Below are 20,686 nucleotides of genomic sequence, written 5' to 3' on the forward strand. Positions count from 1 at the left end.
TCGAAATTAACAATGATTTCCCCCCAAAGGGGGCAAAAGACCCCTTTAGAAACACCCGAATGCAACCAAAAGAGGAGGTGCACAACTAGATCCCACTAGGAGTCTACGTACCAAATTTCAACTTTCTAGGACGTACCGTTCTTGATTTATGCGACATAAATACGCACATGCGCACGCACGTACATACGGACGTCACGTGAAAAGTCGTTGTAATTAACTAGGGGAATGTCAAAATGGATATTTCGGGTGTTTATACGTTCTTAGGCACTTATTCGCGTGTGGTCGGGTTGAAAAAAAAAAACTCAGCATTAATTCGGGGGTGAGCAAAATGGAAATTAAGGCCGAATTTTAAATGAATTTTTTTTTGTGAATACAGTACTTCCTTTTTTGTAAAAGAAAGTAAAAAAAGAAACTAGAACTGATTTCGAAAACTTCATTCCAGATATTTCGATTCAGCATCCAAAATATAACTGAAATCAGTTTTGAAACTCTGCGGAAGATTTTTTTTCTACCAAAGTTTTTTTTTTTTTTTTTTTTTTTTTTTTGCCCCGTGCAGCCATGCCCTGTGTAATGTAGCCAATATTTGTGACCAATTTCTCGTAGCCGAATCAAAGCCTGATATATATATATATATATATATATATATATATATATATATATATATATATATATATATATATATATATATATATATATATATATATATATATATATATATATATATATATATATATATATATATATAACCAAGGGTGTCTATATAGGGGGTAAGGGGGGCTCGATTAGAAATTAGAACTTTCTTGTTTTTAGTATTTTTTTCTTTGCAAAAATGTTAAAATATTTCTTCTCCAACCATTAATGAATAAGTAATTAAAAATGTCCAATTTTAAATGACTCTAATCTGTCCTGAAATTGATTTTCATGGGGAAAATATCATGTTAAACTATGGTTAAAATATCTGAGTTCCCCCTCCCCCACACCCACTTACAATTTTGCACATGGGCCCATGTAGATAACATTTCTATTAACAACTACTAAAATTTCGAACTTAATGCAATGATGATTGTTCTTCACTTAGCGAAAACCGTTCTGCAGATTTACCATCATCACCAAATGCTTGCCAATATGTATTTTTGGGGGGAAATATTAAAGGAAATTTTCGAATATGTACAAACAGATATTTAATGAAATTTAATTTGTGATTCTTCAAAAAGTAGACAAATGTTTCGTTACTTTCTCACCCAAAACCTCTCCATGTTCTGCAGAACTAGCTCAACAATGCTATGTCGTTACTTAAGCAAAAACCTCTAGAGTACTATTTCCGGATCCATCATCTCAGCTAATCCAGATTCCCTAAAGCTAGATTCTCTCTTCACTAATGGATTTTACTCATCCCAGACCTCATTTCGGCGAATTTCAATTAAGTTTAACCCCATTAACCTGAAGTTCAGACGCACTCCCGATAACACGATGAAATAATGTGAATTCCTTTAAACTGAAACATTATTCAATCAATTCAGGGGAATTAGTTTAACCTTTACCTCAAATATTTTATGCCATTCATCGCGTGTTTCTAGTGCGATCTTAAAATAAAAATCATGTTGTGAGGTGTTTAAAAGTCTGTCGCCTTTCTTCGGGGAGTAATAAATTGCGTTTGGTTTCTGTTTAATATAATGTAATTTTAGGCAAGAGAAGAAATAAAGTAGGGAATTATGTAGGGTACTGAAGGTTGAGATGGAAATTTCATACACGCATTTCAGAACTACTACAGTAATTCCTTCATTGTGTTGAAGTACATCAGTAAAAAATGAAGAATGACAACAACAAAAAATATAATAATAATAACACACACACTGCGGCAAAAAAAAAAAAAAAAAAAATCTCAAAATGCTTCTGACACCATTATTGCTAATTCGTACGTGAAATGATTCCCTAAATCCAAATAAAACCACGGTTTTCACCCATCACCCATCTCTTCTTGGAGACAGCGCCGCCAAACGTTTTCTGTTTTCAACAGTTTCATAGCCATTATTTTATATCAACCCACCGCATGCGGGTTCACCTTAGAGCAGGAATTAAAATGGAGAGAGCAAGTTCAATCATTGGCTTAGCAAAAACTGACCCAAAGACCCCAAGTCACGTGACTCAACAACGACGAATGGTTGGAACGTTTTGCGTGAAACAAGTGACAGAAACCTTATTTCTTCTGTAATGCTTTGCTTTAAAATCTATCACGTGACTTAGGGTCTCGGTTTTATGAATAAAAGTCTTCACTCCCTCCATTTTATCTCTTCTCAATGGGTTGCACGAGCCGTCACGATGTTGGTGGCGTAATCGAGGCAGCCGCCGAAGGTTGCCTAGTCTGTAACTATTTTTTGTTAACCGTACACCATTTTACCCCAAATTCACTTTTAACGGAGGTTTTTGAGCAATTACGAATTGCTTATTATCCTCACTTGATCCACGTTGGCGTACTCTTAATTTTTAAGGTCAGCATGATGACTAGGATAAGTCTAACTCGTTGTTTTTAATATTTATTTATAGAGGCTGATATTCGTTGTCATGGTTCCAAATCGTTTGCGGTTTGCCTTCAATCATTTTTCCCCAAGGCAGATTTTGCAGTTAAACAGATTATACATTAAAAACGGGGTATTTGGGTGCAAATACCTCCATTTGGTGTTTGCAAATTGGCCATGAAAATTACATCTTTATTATAACGCAGCCTAATTACCATGTTTCTATGGATATGTCTCGTACTACCTAATCTAAAAAATCCCCAGTCATCACATGACTGATGTGATATTCTTCTCCATTTTCACCTCAGCAAGTTGCTCCATTTCCATTCAACCCAACGAGTAGGGATGTATCGTAATTTGCGATGGCGGGAAACAAAATTTGAACTCAAGCTGCAAACATTCAATTTAATATTGGGAACTGATAGTAAACATGTTGTGAGCTGTTTTTATTATTATTATTTTACTTTTTTTTTTTTTTTGATGAATTAGTGGTGCCCTTCAAACAATGATTCCCAGAAAAACTACGTGCCTGGCACCAAATTCACAAGATCATTGATGTGGATTCACAAGAACCATTTGTGAATCCACACTGGGTTTTTCAGCCAGCACTGCACATTAAACTCGGTTTATGAAAACACTGTAAAAGCTCTAGATAGGGAAAAAGTCTTTCCGAATTTCAGGGGAAAATTAAGTTTCGATTTCGATTTTGAGTCACAACTGACTACAACTGTATTTATGTCGAGGACTGCATACTAAGTGCCTTGCCTCCATAATTTTTTATACCGATAGATGGCAGCACCATCACCGGATCGAACAGTTAATGAGAATTTAGAACTAGATCAGGAGCTAATAGCTACCTGGTGCTAGCACCCCCAGAGGTACCGTTTCACTTGGAGGACATTGAGACTACGAGCATATTTAACGTCGCCCAGTCCCCTTTAATGACGACGGTGGATCTTCGACCATCGAAGTTCGAACTCAGGACCCTCCGGCCCCGAATCCGACACTCTATCGATCGGGCTACCACGGCCCGAAAAATTAAGTGAAACAAAGGAAGGAAAAAGAAGGGGTTTTTATAAGTCTGGCTGGCAATCAAATTAGTGTGAAGCGGGTCTCTCACAAAAGCGAACCATGTTAATGCATCATTTTAATTTTGATGCATGAATCAAGTATTTTTTCTGAATACAGAATTTCATAGTGTTATTTAAAAAACAGAAATAAAAAATCAAATTTGATATGCAACATTATTTATAAGTTTACTGCTTCATGCTCCGTATACAGATTTATATAGTGCTCTTGTTTTTCCTTGTGTATTACTGCGCAGTGCTATTATCTATCATTCCAGCTTACAGTCTTAAACTCTTAAAAGATCTATGATTTAATCCATGTAAGGGGTCGTCCACAAATAATGAGGATTAAAGGGGATTTATGAAATTTTGAGAGTCAGTGACAAGGAGAAGGGGGAGGGTAAAAGAAGTGTGACGTTACGCGTTTTTGATAACAATATGCTTATGAAAACAGCGTGATGAGACAAGGAAAATGGAGGGGTAAGGTGAAGTGTGACAAAGAGGGGGGGAGATGGTCAAATATGATAAAAAAATGTGAGACATCATTCATGGACATCCCCTAAAGGGAAGTTTAGGCATGCGTGGTACGTCACGCAAATCTAATAATTCTGTGGAACCTCTCCTGAAAATGAACATGCTGCTAAAAATAGAAACAGTTCTCCAAACATTGTTGACATTGCAGTCAAAAATGTGGCGGTAACATTCCGCATAATCTACTTCAACTTTATTATAAGACCAACATTGAGGCCTATTCTTATAATTTATGTTTATTTTTTACAGCGCCGGAAGTGTTCAGATGTGCATTGGATCTTGATTCGGGATACTCATTTCCAGCTGATTGGTGGTCATTGGGGATATGCGCATATGAAATGCTATGTGGAAAAGTAAGCATTCCAAATATATTTGAATTACTTTAAAATGTTTCATACTTCAAAAGCTATTTAAAGTACATTTTTATGTAATAGAAAATACTACGAACTGTTGTTAACAGTAAAACGAGTTCTAAAAAAAAAGCAGAATTTTAATGTCTCAACTTGAGATCCTCCATTTCTTTTGGATGAATTGGGACACAAAATTTTGGGCATTGTGTCCAAGACTACTCTTTGAGAGTAATTGGGCATGAACATTTTGACTTTAAATTGTATGCCAATGAAATCAAGTTTCCTTTTACTTCGGAGACTAGGGTGTAAATGGAAGCACTCTTAGAGCAAGAATTAGTAAATGGAGGGAGCAATTCCAATCATTGGCTTAGCAAAAGCTGAGGCAATGATCCCAAGTCACGTGACTCAACAAAGACAAATGGTTCCACGTTTTGCGTGAAACTTGCGAAAGAACCCTGATTTCTTCTAATGCTTTGCTTCAAAATGAATCACGTGACTTGAGGGTCTTTGCTTCACGAATGAAAGTCTTCACTCCCTCCATTTTTTCTCTTCTCAATGGAAGCACCCCATTTTTTTCAACATGAGGCTGATAAAGGTAGTTAACTGCACTATACACAACCCCCTTAGCAGGGGCGGCATTTCAGCATTTCGTTTGGGGGGTCGAGTTTTTTGAACATGAATTTCCTCAGTACGGTATAAAATACATATTGGTTAACAGGAAGTGATAATAAAATGGTTTTAATGTTAAGAACAATAAAGCAATATTGAAGTTGAGACACAAAAGTTATCTACTATAAAATGACTGATCTGATTGAAATAGTCAAAAAACAATGAAACAAGAAAGTTATATTAAAAAACACATTTCTTTCAAATTTCGCTCTTTAAAGTAACCAAGAAAACTTTTTAAATTGGGCTAGTATTCATTTAGCGTCATTAAAAAGTATAGTCGCAATTCACAAAACAATTCCTCTTCCTTCGTGCTATACATTTTATTTATAAGTGTAATATTTTCTTTTTCGCTTTATATAACCGATCTACACAATATTGGACAGATCAATGATAAATATATCTCATCAAATCCTGTCTCAATTTCTTGAGAAACTGAATTGATCATTTTTTTCAAAATAGTGATTTAATATTTTGACTAAAACTTCATGTGATTTTGTCACCTCTTCTACATTGGCATACAGTAAAAACTGTTATGGAAAGTTCTGTCACAAAGTTTTACACTTTGTTCAGGGGCTTAAGCATGCATTAGTGTGAAATCAATTATCAATCCAAGAATTAAGGTTAGCGGATTGAAATTTTTATGATAGAGTGTGGCATTGTTCAAAAAACGCTCCGCAGTATAAATAAAGTAAACAAAAATTCAAACAAAGTCATACATATTAAAATGACATCAGATTTTCTATGATTGAAAAGGTCACTTTCCAGTAATTCTTCCACGGGGTTTTTATAGATTTAACTTTTGAATACCATCGTGTGTCACTCAGAGATTGTCAAGTACAGAGCCTCATGATATATTTGTTGATGTGAAAGTATTTTTTGATGTGGGATGTTTTTCATAAAGAGCATATCTTTACAAAGAGTTTCTAAGAAAGCATATAATGTTGCTAAATCGAGTGGCTAAAATATGTTTCTAGTACAAGGAATCAATGAACACTTATTAGCTTAACATTAAGTCATAATATGAGCATAAAATTTTATTTAAAATGACATGGAGTTTACGCGTAACAATTGCGCAGTCTAAACACTGTACGGGCATCTCATAGAAGATTCACCATCATAGCACAGAGTACACAATTTTGAAATATTTAACCCATATGAAGAGATTACTTCTTTAGTTAAGGCTAACAATTATTCTCCATCTGTTTTTTCTGTTCTTAAAATGCAAGCAAATAATTTTCTAAGTTATCTAAATTGAATTTAGCCATTTTTTTATTATTCTTAGTCAAAAATTTGGGGGTGCAACCGCCCCCTCTCGCTCCCCCTATTTGCCGCCCCTGCCCCTTAGAAACTCATTATGTTCTACATCAAGAATAGTGAGCCTGTGGCCCGTTGGTCGCATGTGATCCGCTGGTTTTCCAAATGTATTCTAAAACTATTTGAAAAGAAAAATCACACAAAAAATTAAATTTCGAGTTGAATTTATGTAAAATACACACAAAAGTGCTATTTACAATGCGTCAAAATTTACTCTTTCAAAACATAGGAAGAGTGAAAGTCTAAGTCAAAATCTAGTGGCGTACATAGCACGCCCGCAACCGGGGCTCAATAAGTATGAGGGCGCACGCTCTAAAAAAATAACACTATGTTAAAATAAAAAAACAAATTCTTATGGGGTGGCACACTTATAAATCTTGCAGGAGGGCACACCGAAGTCTATGTATACTACTGCTTAGATGTTTTCACTACCCCAGACTACAGCGTGTATGGGGTAAATAATAGCACTTAAATTGCACAAAATTTCAAGGTTGTAGGTGCTATGGGGTCTCCTGGACGCAGACCCGCCACAGACAGAATTTCACAATTTCTTTGGCATACTCTTTTTTAATGTAATATAGAGATTCAATTCTAGAGAAAATAACAAAGCTGGATATTTATTAAAGGATACTCAGTAATGACGTTATTTGTAACAAAATATAATCGTATAATACTAATCCATTATTCTCCACACAAGCGTGCAAAGCATATTAGCTCGTCTCTTCTCATAATTTAATAATTCATTTCTCCAATACATTAGCTAAAAATCTTCAAATGAACAGGCAAAATAACATAATGAAATATGCAAAATTTTAGACAAAGCATTTTGTAATTTAAGAAATAACAACTTCAAATGGTACAAACTACAAATCACTATATGATGTTATTTCTTATTTTACTTTTTATACACAAAGATATTTATTCAACTTAAAGCATTTTGTTTTCAATTCAATTACAGATGTAATTCTAGCTAAGAACAAACTATATTTCCAAGAATCGATGAACTAAGGGCAAAAAATACACAATGAAAATAGCTGTTTCCACCGTCAGTTATGTCTTAAACATGATACTTTTCTTGCATTCTGATAATTCTGCTCCTAGAACTGGCTAACGAGTAACATTGCATACTTAATGAAGAACATAATTTATTATGAGAAAGAAGTTTTCTAAAATCTCAAACAAGTTAAGACCATTTGAAATATTTCCTCTACATTAAAATTATTAAGAATAAATAAACTAAATTTCTTATTTACAGAGACCTTATGACATACATTCCTTCACATCATACGAAGACATCTTAGGAATGTTTCTTTTTTCTAAAATAGAATTTCCTGAGTACGTGGAAAGCGAAATGGCGGACTTGGTGAAACAGGTGAGTTGCAAACATTTACTAATTCTTTAATGCCCACATACAGACATTACGCGCAGGGATTAGTTTCCAATTTAAAAAAGTGGAAGAGCTCTAATTCAACAGAACGTATAACGTATACTCAAACGTACAGATTCAAAATAGCAAAAATTCCTTATAATATGTTAAAATCTCTTTAAAAGCTAAAATAAGGGCACTAATTGAGCTTCTGAGAAGTCCCGTGCAAATTCAGGGCTGTGCCATTGTCAATGCTTTCTAAACAAGTGATATAAATGATTTGTAACATTGCATTTGATTTTTCCAGCGAACAATTGGAAACGATCATTGTTGCTGTGAACATTATTTTCAATATTTATTCTGTTAAAAATAAATTGTCAAGCATTTAATGCAAGTATATTATGGTTTCTGAGACAAACAATGTCAAAAGTTCCAATCCAGTTTTCCAATGCACTGGTAAACGGTGACTTGAATAGAAAGTTTAATGAAAATTGATTCTCAATTGATTCTGCAAAAACTGAATGAAACTTTCATTTTACTAGTTCAATGTTCATTAGATGACACTTTTTTAAATCAATAAAATTATGTTGTTGGGAAAACAGCCGTTCTAGAAGGCTTCTAATGATGACTGCCAAACATTTGCGCATTGAATAGAAGAAAACTATAAAGGGGCAACTCGAGTAGAGTTAGACAACCTGATTCTAAGCCACAATCTGTCGATCTAAAAGACTTGGTGACATTTTTTCCAACCAGTAAAATCGATGTTGTTGAAACAATGAGTTGAATATTAACCATGTTTACCAAATTTTGGGCAAAATTACGTCTTATCTACTGTGCCTCACACTACTCAAGAGCGATGGCATCCCTCTCAAATGCTACGGAGAAGCCCACCCAGAACGAAATCAAAACTCTCTTAAATTAACCCCCCTAAAACTTTCAATTGCTTAGCTTGCGCAATGCTCCTTCCATCCCCACCCACCTTTCGTGTGGGAGCCCCTATTATCAATTTATCGAATGAATACGATATTTTCTTCGCTTGTCCGCAATTTTATGTGTCGCTCTTTTTTTATTATTTTTCCCAAAACGTATCACAAAATTAGTTTTGCATATTTAAGTTGCAGATTAGCATAGTTATGATATTAAATATTTCAGCAGGGCATGACAGTCGGTGAATGTATAATGCTTAGAGTAGAAATAGAATTGGAAAAAAAAAACAGAAAAAAAACTGTGGATTAGGAACCCCAATGATATTGAAAGAAAGAGAGAGAGCATAAAAGTTACATCCTATGAGAATATTACTTAATCAAGCAAATAATGTCATGTATGTTTCAAGAGTTGTAAAATGTCTTCGAAACAGAATCTCTGTTTACTTTTTTTTCCATAGTAAACGGAAAAACAGACGAATCCTTCAAGGGATTAAGTTCAATCACATCAATTTCTCAAAAATGAAAAACACATCCTGTTCGTTTTGAGTTTAGAGGATTGGAAGTTATACAGAGCTCATATCTTAGATGTATGAGTTCAGGTGTTTTGCAAAGTGAAACGAAATACTACAATCTTAACAATTGTATTCATTGGAAGTAGCCAAGATGGACCTTTGAAAAAAAGAAAAAAATAGAAGTTGCAGGACGCGTTATAAGGATGCGCTATCACATTGTTGATCCAGCAAAAATGTCCGCATTTTTCATTCAGTCTTATAATTTATTACATTAGATTACATAAATAACCTAGTTAAAATGTGCGCTTCCGCATGTATCCATCAGTCAAGTTATTTTAATTTATAATTTTAACGAAACGAAGCAACACATATGAGGCAGTGAGAAGAAAAGGGGTGTAAGTTAACATTTTCAAGTTTTGAGTAAAACGCATTTAAAGATAACATCCTAGATACGCTTTCATTGAAATTATTTTCTAAATGATGCTGTATAGCAGCAACTACCAGGGCTACTAGTACCATCTCTTGTCCCAAGACAGAGGAGAGGTTCACCTACCATGTGTAGTGGTTATCTCCAAATTTTTAATTTTGCCACTTACATCCCTTTGCTTCTCACTGCCTCATATAGAGTCTCATTGTTTAAACCCATTCCAAAATATTAGTACATTGTGAAAAATAGCATATTAATATATGGATGTGTGTGTGCATGTAAACAGCGTATCTATGTTTAACCTAAACAACAGCTATTCTTAACCGTTAGTCCTAGATATATACTTCCAATTGCAAAAATGGTCGAATCGTCAAAATAAGATGCAGATTTAAGATAATAAATAATGAGAAAAAAATAAATATGACAATAAAATTAAAAATATGCACTCAAAATTTGCATACAGTCCGCAGTTCCCTTGTTCATGTTTACACAACCATAAAAAATAGCGTACTAATTTCAATCGCGAAATCCACTAGGCACTCAACCTGACCATCTCAGGTTGTCATGAAACTTTCAGAAATCTTACCCTTCAACATGTTAAATTTAGGTACTTTTTTTTTTAATCTATCATTCACTTTTGATGATTAATTATTTTTTTTAATTCCCTAAAAAGCACTTTTTTTTTACTTTCCGGCAGTGCTTTCAAATGCAATATAACTCAAGTTCTATGGGTGCTACCATAGTTGTATAACAGTTATTTCAAACATAAATTAATTATTTTGATTCATTTGACACGGAATGATACATGACTAATATTCCCCCAGACACAGGGGCGTGCAGAGAAAGGGAGAAGGGACACATGTTGGCCCGTGCCCGAAACTAAAGGGGGCCCGAGATTTTTTTTTTTTTTAAAAGTGAAATATATGTAGCGACCGTAGGGGTAAACAATAAAATATGGAGGGGGACCTTAAAGTCATTTGTGACGGGCCCCAGAATTTCTGTGCACGCCCCTGCCCAGACATCAAATGTGCTGTTTAGTGATACATTCGTGATCACTTGCATATTTTCAGGGGCTATATAACGACAAACAAGGGTTATAGAGATCTTTTTCCGGCTGGGCAGGGGAGGGGGCAGAATTTCAAATTCTACTCAAATTCTTTTATAAAACTATTTCAAAAAGTACCTTTGTATAACATTTACATTTATTTTTTACAGCAATGGAAAAGAAAAAATGTTTCCATATTTTTTTAGTTCGTCAAGTTACGATAGTTGATCTTCTAAGGGGGATATGGCTTGGTCAAGTTACCATCTCATTTTTTGCACGGTCCCTCATCCATACGCAAGAATTTTGAACTCGAAAGTATCCTTGAATGTTGGGCGTAAATGTCTCGAATTGACTGAGTTAGTTTTGGAATTTATAGAGATAATTTTACTAAGTATGACTGTAGGGATTTGGGTACTGTACAACAAGTTTTTTTACCCAATTTTTTTTTTCGCGCCAAACTTTTGATATCATAACTCTGCATCTTATTTTGATCATTTTTACAATTGGAAATATGCATCTGGGGCTAAAGGTAGTGACAATAGAGGTCTTACAGATTAAACGAGTACATGCTGTAATTATATTACAAAGTTTTTGCGTCCCCCATGTTCAAATTTACAATATTCTGAAAATGAATGATAGGAAAAGCTTAGCAAAGCAATGATAGAAAATAAAGCAGTTTTCAGAGCTTGTCCCCTTTTGAAATTCCTTCCCAGTTTTCTTGTTCTTATGAGTGTAACAAATGTGTACAAAATACAGCTAAAAAAATTAAAGAAACATAGGTCTTTTGACGAAGCATTAAAATGAGAATCAGATAATTTCTCAAACAAACAATAGATCAGAATCATTTAAAGGAAATTTGTCTATGCTTTTGCTTGAACAAGGTTTCCCATTAAGAGGGGATTAACTCTGCCACACTAGGTCATCGCTTGGATAAAATAAATATCCCTAAGAAACAGCAGTTCCACAAGCGATGAAGTTTTGAGAGAAAAACAAGAGATAAGCATGATCTCAGAGCCATTTCATACATGGTTAAGAAATAACACGAAACTTTTACAAATGCTTATTTTCATGTTTCTATTAAAGATTTTTTTTCGACGAACACCTTTTTAACTTTCTCGCATTTTTATTGAAATCCATAGGTCATAGAGATGCAATTCGGTACATATTTTTATGTGCTCAAATGGAGGAATATTGAGTTGCAAAGTTTATCCAGTCTTGATAAGACACCCTACGTTTATTGAATTAGGGTAAACAATCAGTAAAATCATAGAAAGAGGAAGAAATTCGATACCAATACACAGTTTTCAAACTTACGATAGCCTCCAACTTTGATCCATCAAAGAACAATATTTAAGTTCAGAGAAAATACTCTGCTGCCCAATATTGTTGGCGCTTGGCCTTGGACGAGTCCACTTCAACATCGGTTGAAAACAAGAAAACATGGGTTATCTTAATCAAGCATTGGTTAAACAAGTTTTTTCCTGAAATGTTTCTTTTTGTTACAGTGAGAAATTGATTCAAATACAAATACAAATACAAATACAAATGTGACGACCAGCAACAGGCTCTGGGCCCAGCTAGGCTGGTCCTAGTCAATTAATTAGTCCCCAATGAAGATCAATGGCCCTCTTAAAGCTATCCACTCCCTTGCTCATTACCGCCTCTTCCGGTAAGCTATTCCAAGTGCCCACGACCCTGCTAAAGTAGTAGTTTTTCCTGATTTCCAAGTTAGCCTGAGATTTAAATAGCTTAAAACAATGACCCCTTGTCCTGCTTTTCCCGCAAAAATTTAATCCATTTACATCTTTCATTTTGATAAATTTAAATAACTGAATCATGTCCCCTCTGACTCTCCTTTGCTCCAGGCTATACATGTAAAGCCTATTAAGTCTGGTATCATAATCTAAATCTGAGAGTCCCCTTACTAATTTAGTTACCCTTCTTTGAACCCTTTCCAATACAAAAATATCTTTCTTCAGATAAGGCGACCAAAACTGAACAGCATACTCCAAATGAGGTCTTACTAAACTCCTATATAAAGGCAGAAGAACTTTCTTAGATTTGTTTGAAATAGATCTATTGATGAACCCAAGCATTTTGTTGGCTTTGTTACTAGCAATACTGCACTGTTGACTAAACTTGAAGTCCTGATTTATAAAGACACCCAGATCCATAACATTTTCTGCCTGATTTATGACTGAACCCTGTAAACGATATCTCATACGCTTATTTCCATGACCTAAGTGTAGCACTTGACATTTCCCTACATTAACTGCCATACCCCATTTATCTGCCCACTTAGTAATATGATCTAAATCCTCTTGCAGCTGTTTTACTTGTTCTTCATTTTCGACAATCCCCATAACTTTTACATCGTCAGCAAAACAATTCATGCTTCCAGAAATATTTTCATTGATGTCATTCATAAATATAATAAACAAAAGAGGCCCTAAAACTGATCCCTGAGGAACCCCACTTAAAACATCACTCCCATTAGAATGATTTCCTCTCACAACTACTTTTTGCTTCCTACCAGTAAGCCAATTTCTAACCCAAAGTAAAGTTTTTCCTCCTATTCCAATGTCAGCTAACTTGCTGAGAAGAGCAACATGCGGTACCTTGTCAAAAGCTTTTTGAAAATCAATATAAACAACATCCACACATTTTTTGTTATCTAAAGCTGAGGTAACCTTGTCGTAGAAATGTAATAAATTAGTAGTACAGGATTTACCTTTCCTGAAACCATACTGCAAACTAGTCAACAGACTATTAGTCTCTAAGAACATCATGATCTTAATTTTGATCAAAGTTTCGAAAATCTTACAAATCACCGAAGTCAAACTTACAGGTCTATAATTCCCAGCAATACCTTTAGACCCCTTCTTGAAGAGTGGCGTTATGTTAGCCAGCTTCCAGTCCTCTGGCACCGTCCCCGAGTTATAAGAAGCAATGAAAATATTCAAAATAACATCCACTAATTCCTCTGCACATTCAACTAAAATTTTTGGACAGATATTATCTGGTCCCGGAGCTTTAGTTGCTTTAATCGTTTTCAAATGAAATAAAACCTCCTCCCTGGAAAATACAAAATCCTCAAGCTGTATAATAGCTTGTGTCTTGTTAGTGTCAACTGTTGAGATACAGTTATCGTTAAACACACTGGAAAAAAAATTATTTAGAACATTTGCAATATCCCTATCGTTTTGGATTAAATTTCCATACTCATCAACCAAAGGCCCAATTTGACTGTTTCGAGCTTTCCCAGAATTAGCGTAAGCAAAAAACCTCTTAGGGTTCCCATCAATGTCATCTGCCAGCCTTTGCTCCAATTCCCTTTTCTGAATCCGTACCAAATACTTAAAATTTCGCCTTGCCTTACATACTGGAGCCTCTCCGCACTCTGACCAGTTTCTTTAAACTTACGAAAAGTGGCTTGCTTATAATTAAGAGCTTCTTTAGTCTTCCTGGAGAACCACATAGGCCAAATATTGGTACTAACACCTTTTCTCCTAAATGGAACATAGTCCCCAACGGTTTTAGCAAGTTTATCCTTAAATTCCGTCCACTGCTGATCTACGTCGCTATTTTCCAACCCTGACGAAAAAACCTCTTTCAAGCTCTGCCTAAGTGCAACAAAATCGGTGTTTCTGAAATTGGGCACAAACCTAAAATTATCATCTTTGCACACTTCAAATTTAACCCGGAACCTAATGCTGTTATGATCACTATCTCCAATATGCTCCCCTACACTCAACCCCTGAACAAAACTACCTATGTCACAAAAAACTAGATCCAAAATGGCCTCCTCTCGAGTTCCCTGAGTTACAACTTGATCTAAGAAACAGTCACCAATTACTTTCAAAAATTCCTCTTCTTTGCCATTACCAGGATAAAAATTATTCCAATCAATACCCGGAAAATTGAAATCCCCCATTATGATAACGGATCCCTTACTGGACATGTCACTAATAATACGGTACATCTGTTCATCTTGTCCCTGGTTTGAATTAGGTGGCCTATAAATGTTTCCAAAACGTAGCTTTTTGCCCTTACTGCTCATCAACTCCAGCCAAACCATATCAATATCAGTAGGCTTATCATTTATGACCAATTCATTGCAAATAAAATTGTCTCTAACATAAAATAAAACCCCACCACCTCTTTTACCAACTCTATCCTGTCTGAACAAATTATACCCAGCAATATGTAATAACTCTGCATCAGATTCGGTAGCCCATGTCTCTGTAATTCCAATAACATCCAACTTCTCATCCATAACTATGCTTTTCAATTCATCCATCTTGTTCCTAATACTGCGAGCATTGGTATAGAAAACTTTAAGCATGCCTAAGTTGCTATTATTTAACACCCTGAAATTTCCTAAATTACAATTCCAACTGAGCTATGGCACTAAACAGCCAGATATATGGTGCAGTAGTGGAAGTTTTAATTTCCTTATTGCATTTACTGTGCTCCCCATTTCCTACGATTAATTCAATATTTTTGACTCTGCGACCGAGCGCCAGCAGTGCTAAGCCACACAGTAAATTAAAGAGCCTTAACACTTGCAAAGAGCTCATAAAATAAATAAACAAATTAGCTTTATAATTTTATTTTGATAGATTTTATGCGTCGAAACTGAACAAAGACTGAGCAGTGTTGATCATCTTCGATTGCATCCCTATTTAAAGAATGTAAATTTCAACCAAATATACGAACAAGAGATTAAAACAGCGTTATGCCAAGTAAGTGAATTCCTATTTGTCAGTACTATAAAGATCAAAATCAGGGTCGACCCTAGGTTGTCGGCCGCATCTGAAGAACAATTTGCATGTTTTGACTAATACTTAACGCCCATATAAATCTTTCTTCAAATTTCTGTATCAAGTTCGAATTTAAAAACAAAAATGAAGAATGATGAATTTATGTAAAAAGTTAGAAACTCCTTAGGTACAATTTATATCTTTGAAAAAGTAACAGGTACCGAAATTTACTAGTCGTAAAAACGCATTTTACAGTCTGCCTTTGGTGACATCAGAAAAAGGGGGGGGGGATGCCCCCAGAAAATATACGGAAGAAAATATACGGTATGAAAAATAGCTGTAATTAATCTTTGGTTGTGTTTAGTTGCAAGTACAAAAGAGTCGGGAACATTCAAGGTCCATGGAGAAATTTTCAATATTGACGTTAAAAATTGCAATTTAAGGAAATTTTTCGAGACTTGAGGGGAAAGTAATGTTGGAGTTCTTTCCTGAAATTCTTTCAAAATTGATGTCAAATTGCAGCTATTTTTTGTGACCTTAGCTTAGGAAGGATCGGCGCTCTAACCCGAAAATTTTCTGAAACAGAAGTTTTAACCACGCAATTTCGGGTTATCTTTGTTGAAATTGCTGGGAGGAAGATTCGATCGCCTTCTATCCCGGGCCGGATCAAGGGTTTCGGGGCCCATAGGCATTAGAAGTGTTGGGGCCCCGCCCACATGTATTTTGTACATAATCTCATATATTATTTCTCTAGCCTGCATTTCTGTCACCACGCAAAATCTTCCCAATTCCTTTATCAAATTTCATAATTTACCCCTCATTTTAAAGCTCATAGTTTTAGGTTCTGACTACAACTTTAAGTATTACCAATAATGTTTATTAACAATTAATATACGGTGATTAAAATGTGCTTATGTTTACTTTTCATTTTAGAGGTAGAAAAAGAAAGATTTTTAGATCATTACTCAGTAAAATATTACTGAAGCATTTTGTACCATTATTGTTATTTGTAGCGGATTTAAGGGGGGGGGGGGACCATTTCCCTCCCGAAGAGATGAAAATAACTTAACTGTATCAATAACTAGATTTTAAGTTACTTCTTCAGAACATAAGTAAAAACAAAAACACACACACATAAAACATCTATTTCAATAAAATCCCTTTGATTTAGTTATGAGGGTAGTATTGCAGTCATAGGTCAGTGCAAAAAAATACATAAAGCTCACAGATATCGAATTCAAAGGTACAAAAATGTCACGATTCCTTCATCAACACTTCTAAGATAGAAAAAAATCGATTTTTCATTTTAATACTCTCTTGTTTAAATCATTAAAACAATCTTTCGTTATGTAGTTTATCGTTAACCAACATTTAATGATCTGGATGTCGTCGGGCCAAAATGACGGATCTACTCATTTTTTGGCCCAACTTGTCTAACGTAAATATTTTTTCATGTTCAATTTTAAATCTCCCTTGGGGCCCTTATGTTGTGGGGGCCCTCCTATTTGTGATATTTGAGATATGGTAAATATGCCCTTGTCATTCTCAGCAATTTAGCAGCTAAAATAAAAGGCCATGGTCTCCATTAGCTTTGAAAAATGAATAACAAAACCTTTTGGTAAGGGCCCCATAGTTGTCGTGTGTGCCCCGGATCTCACATGTCTAAAAAAGTTCCTGTTCGACAAGAATAAAGAATGAGAAAAAAGGAAGGGAGCCCCGCATTTTTTTTTTTTTTTTTTTTGTAGAAAAGAGAACTTTTTTCTTACATATTTTCAACTTTAAGATTTCTCAGCGGCCCCTCAGAACCTCGGGGCCCCTAGGCAACTGCCTACTTTGCCTATTTAGTAATCCGGCGCTGCTTCTATCGAAAGTTTTCGAAATTGAAGTTTAAAACTCAAATTTAGGCTGTCTTTGGTGACGTTAGGGGGTCTGGCATCTTTCCTCCGGTAATTTATCGGCACTATTGCATCAAAAACACATTTTTGGCTAGCTTTGGACACGATAGGGGAAACGGGAAAATATTCAAAACTGAAATATTTTTCGGAATTAAAATCAATTTTAGGGTATTTTTGTGAAGGAAGGATTTTGGGGCTCTAAAAAGCGCAATTGTGTGCTATCTTTAGTGATATCAAGGAAACCGGGAAGCTTCAGCGGTTCTTTCTGAATATTTTTCGATATTAATATCTGAAAAATACAACTAAAGACTTTTCTCCACTTCACCTCGGCGATTGATGGGGGATGCCGGATGCCCTAGCGCCGTGAAAATTTACATAAGCCATCCGGAATTTTTTAAAAATGGAAGTCCCAAAATCATATATTTATATCATATATATATTGTTTGATAACGATGAGACAAAGAGCGGGCGGGGGTTCAGTATGCCCTCAAGAATTGTTTTTTGAAACTGAAGTCAATTTCAGGCTAGTTTAGGCAGGAAGGGTTTGGTGACTCCACGGAACCGTCTAAAAACGAAATTTTGAGCTATAGTGAATACGTTGGAGAAAAGGGAGATCCGGGGTATTTCCCCCAAAATTCTTCGAAACTGATGATTGAAATGCGCAATTTTAGTTTGTTTTTGAATTGGTGAAGTGAGAGGGGGTGGGATTGGGGGACTCTCTAGAGACGCTAATTCAGACTATCTTTGGTAGTAATGTTAGGGAATGGATTTCAGGGCCCTCTACCGCAAAAATTTCGAAAAAGAAATTCGAAAAATGCCATTGAGCAATTTTTGCTGACGTTAGGGAGGGCTGTCTCCAGAAAAGACATTTTGGAACCATCATTTTTAGGCTATGTTTGAATACATTAAAGAAGAAAGGGTGAATAACAGACTTAACTGGATCCTTAAAATCGATGGTTTAACCAGCGAAATTTTCGGAAATTAAAGTCCTAAAAATGCAGTTTGAAGCCTTCTTTAGTCTCGTCAAGGCATCCTTTTGGATCTTCGTTTTGGAGTTACACTAAAAATTTGTAACCAGGGGCAAAGGCTCTGTCCTCCTACTTGATCTGAAACCGGGCAGTTCGTTGGTGATTTTAACTAGAAAAAAAAGCTGTAAAGGGGGAAAATTAAAAATTTTAGTTCGTTGATTATATATGTTTGACTCTCAGGAGAGTCGCAATTTTCCATTGTATCTCCAGTCTCCACGCATCCACGACTGCTGAACACAGAATTTGTTGTTTGAAATACTTGCGAGAGTATCCTATCAGCAGTTTTTTTAACCAAAATATGTCTTCATTGTTTAGGGTCAATACAAACTTGGAAGGCTGAGTGAAGCATTAGTGGCCTTTAGAAGACACCCTTTCATGCTTCGGGGGGGGGGAGGTGATTTTTGTCATTGCCCCTCCCCTGTATCCATGCCTGATAACCAGTTCTGTCACAAATTTTGCAACCAAATGAAGCATGTGTGTAAAGAGTTGATATTAATGGATAATGGAGCAACACAATGTGCTCTAACATTCCATTTTTATTAATATGCTATGCTGTTGGAAAATTGGCACTTACTTTGATAATTGAACATTTAAAATTCAGCATATTTATTCGACTAATTATGTTATCTTGTGAGAAATTCTTGAGGAATTTCGCTTGATTAAAAGAACTATATGATGCGACCTGCGGCCGCTCCTTGCTTTGGCCGCCCGTGTGCGGTGCACACTCTGCACACCTGCTAGGATCGGCCCTGATCAAAATACATAATACATAGAGCATATGCAGAAAAGTCAAAACATTTCAATTTACATAGACCAGCCCCATATGCTTTGTGAACTTTTCTGCATTATGGGCGCTGTACAGGGTTGCTACAAACGATTAATTAGTTTTCAAAAAACCATAAATCCTAAAGTGTTGCAAGTGCAACAATGAGGAATGTAGCTATAAATTTGAGATTTAGAGTTGCGTTAAAAGGGTGGTAATACAAGTTCAATACTTTTAAAATGGCAAAAAAAAAAGGTTTTTTTTTTTTTTGAGTATGTGTGAGTGTGTGTTACAATGTGCATGATGTTCATCAGTTCTTGTAGTGTTTGGGATCAATTTATAACCTTCTTTATGAACCCCCACTTCCAAAAGCGTTACAAGAACTCAAAGATAACACCCATGCCGCAGTGGTCACGGGCCAGGATATTACCAGGACGTAACACACACAGAAAAAGAAAATCTTGTTTTGTCGCCATATTAAAAATACTGAACTTGTATTACCATCTGGTCAACACAATTGCAAATCGTGATGAGTTTGTAGGTATTTTTATATTCCTTATTGTTGTTTAAGCAATACTTTTGGATATACGTAAATTGACTAGGACCAGTCTAGCTGGGCCCAGAGCCTGTTGCTGGTCGTCACTTTTGTATTTGTATATAACATTTTGAAAACTAACGAATAATTTATAGCAACCCTGTATTTGGATTAGGCCTATGCCCAGAAAGTCATATAGAAAGGGGTTTCAATTTTTTTTTTTTTTTTTTTTTTAAATACTTAACTGCATTAACTACGTTATCAGGAAAACATACCACTGTGCCATGCAACTCATTTCTGTTTAATGACACAATGAGAAGATGAAAAGTGTAGCAGGGGGTTCAAACCCCCTCAGAGCGCTTGATTTAAAGCCATGTTACTAATCCTAGTAAGTTATTTTGTGTACATGTAAGTACTGTTAAAAAAAATCAATATTTGAAAAATTCAATGCTAACAGCTGATTTATTGCTAGGTGCTTCCTGACTTTTGAAACACACTGAAAATCTGGAATAGTCAAGTGCAGCAAATTTGTTTCATTACTGTAAATATGTATTTGTAATAAATGTGTTCTATTTCATGCATCATGACTTTTAAAAAAAGAAAATAATCAATAAAAGACTTTACTAACTTCAACAAAGTGGAAATAATGTTATAAAGGTTTTAAAGGGTCACATAAAACAGACATTTCACTTATGTAAAGAAAAAAATTGAAAAAGAAAAAAAAATTACTGAAAAATGTTTCTTTTACTATAGAAATGTAAAATTCTCGGAAATAATCTTTTGGACAATATTCTCCTAAAATTAGCAACATTAACAACACCACATTAAACTTTTATATGGGAAAGAATAATCCAGACATAGAAAAATACTTCAAAAATAACATATTTTAAAGAAGAAGCATCAATGCTAATGTTTTATGTTCACAAGGAAAAGCCTCATTTAAAATATTTTTTGAAATGAAAAATTGCTATATGCAAAA

General features: G+C 35.1%; 1 protein-coding gene across 1 annotated transcript in view; it reads left to right on the plus strand.

The window, feature by feature from the left end:
* The window catches only part of LOC129226357 (serine/threonine-protein kinase 32B-like), a 53,632-nt gene extending 33,346 nt beyond the window's left edge, over positions 1–20,286 (plus strand). Inside the window, exons 7-10 of the mRNA XM_054860960.1 lie at positions 4,364–4,467; positions 7,703–7,819; positions 15,346–15,468; positions 20,180–20,286. Coding sequence (XP_054716935.1) covers positions 4,364–4,467; positions 7,703–7,819; positions 15,346–15,468; positions 20,180–20,197 — 362 coding nt within the window. The 3' untranslated portion in view covers positions 20,198–20,286. The remainder of the gene's footprint in view (positions 1–4,363; positions 4,468–7,702; positions 7,820–15,345; positions 15,469–20,179) is intronic.
* The last annotated feature ends 400 nt before the right edge of the window (positions 20,287–20,686 follow it).

This window comes from Uloborus diversus, chromosome 7 (assembly GCF_026930045.1).
Source record: "Uloborus diversus isolate 005 chromosome 7, Udiv.v.3.1, whole genome shotgun sequence".
Taxonomy (NCBI): Eukaryota; Metazoa; Arthropoda; class Arachnida; order Araneae; family Uloboridae; genus Uloborus; species Uloborus diversus.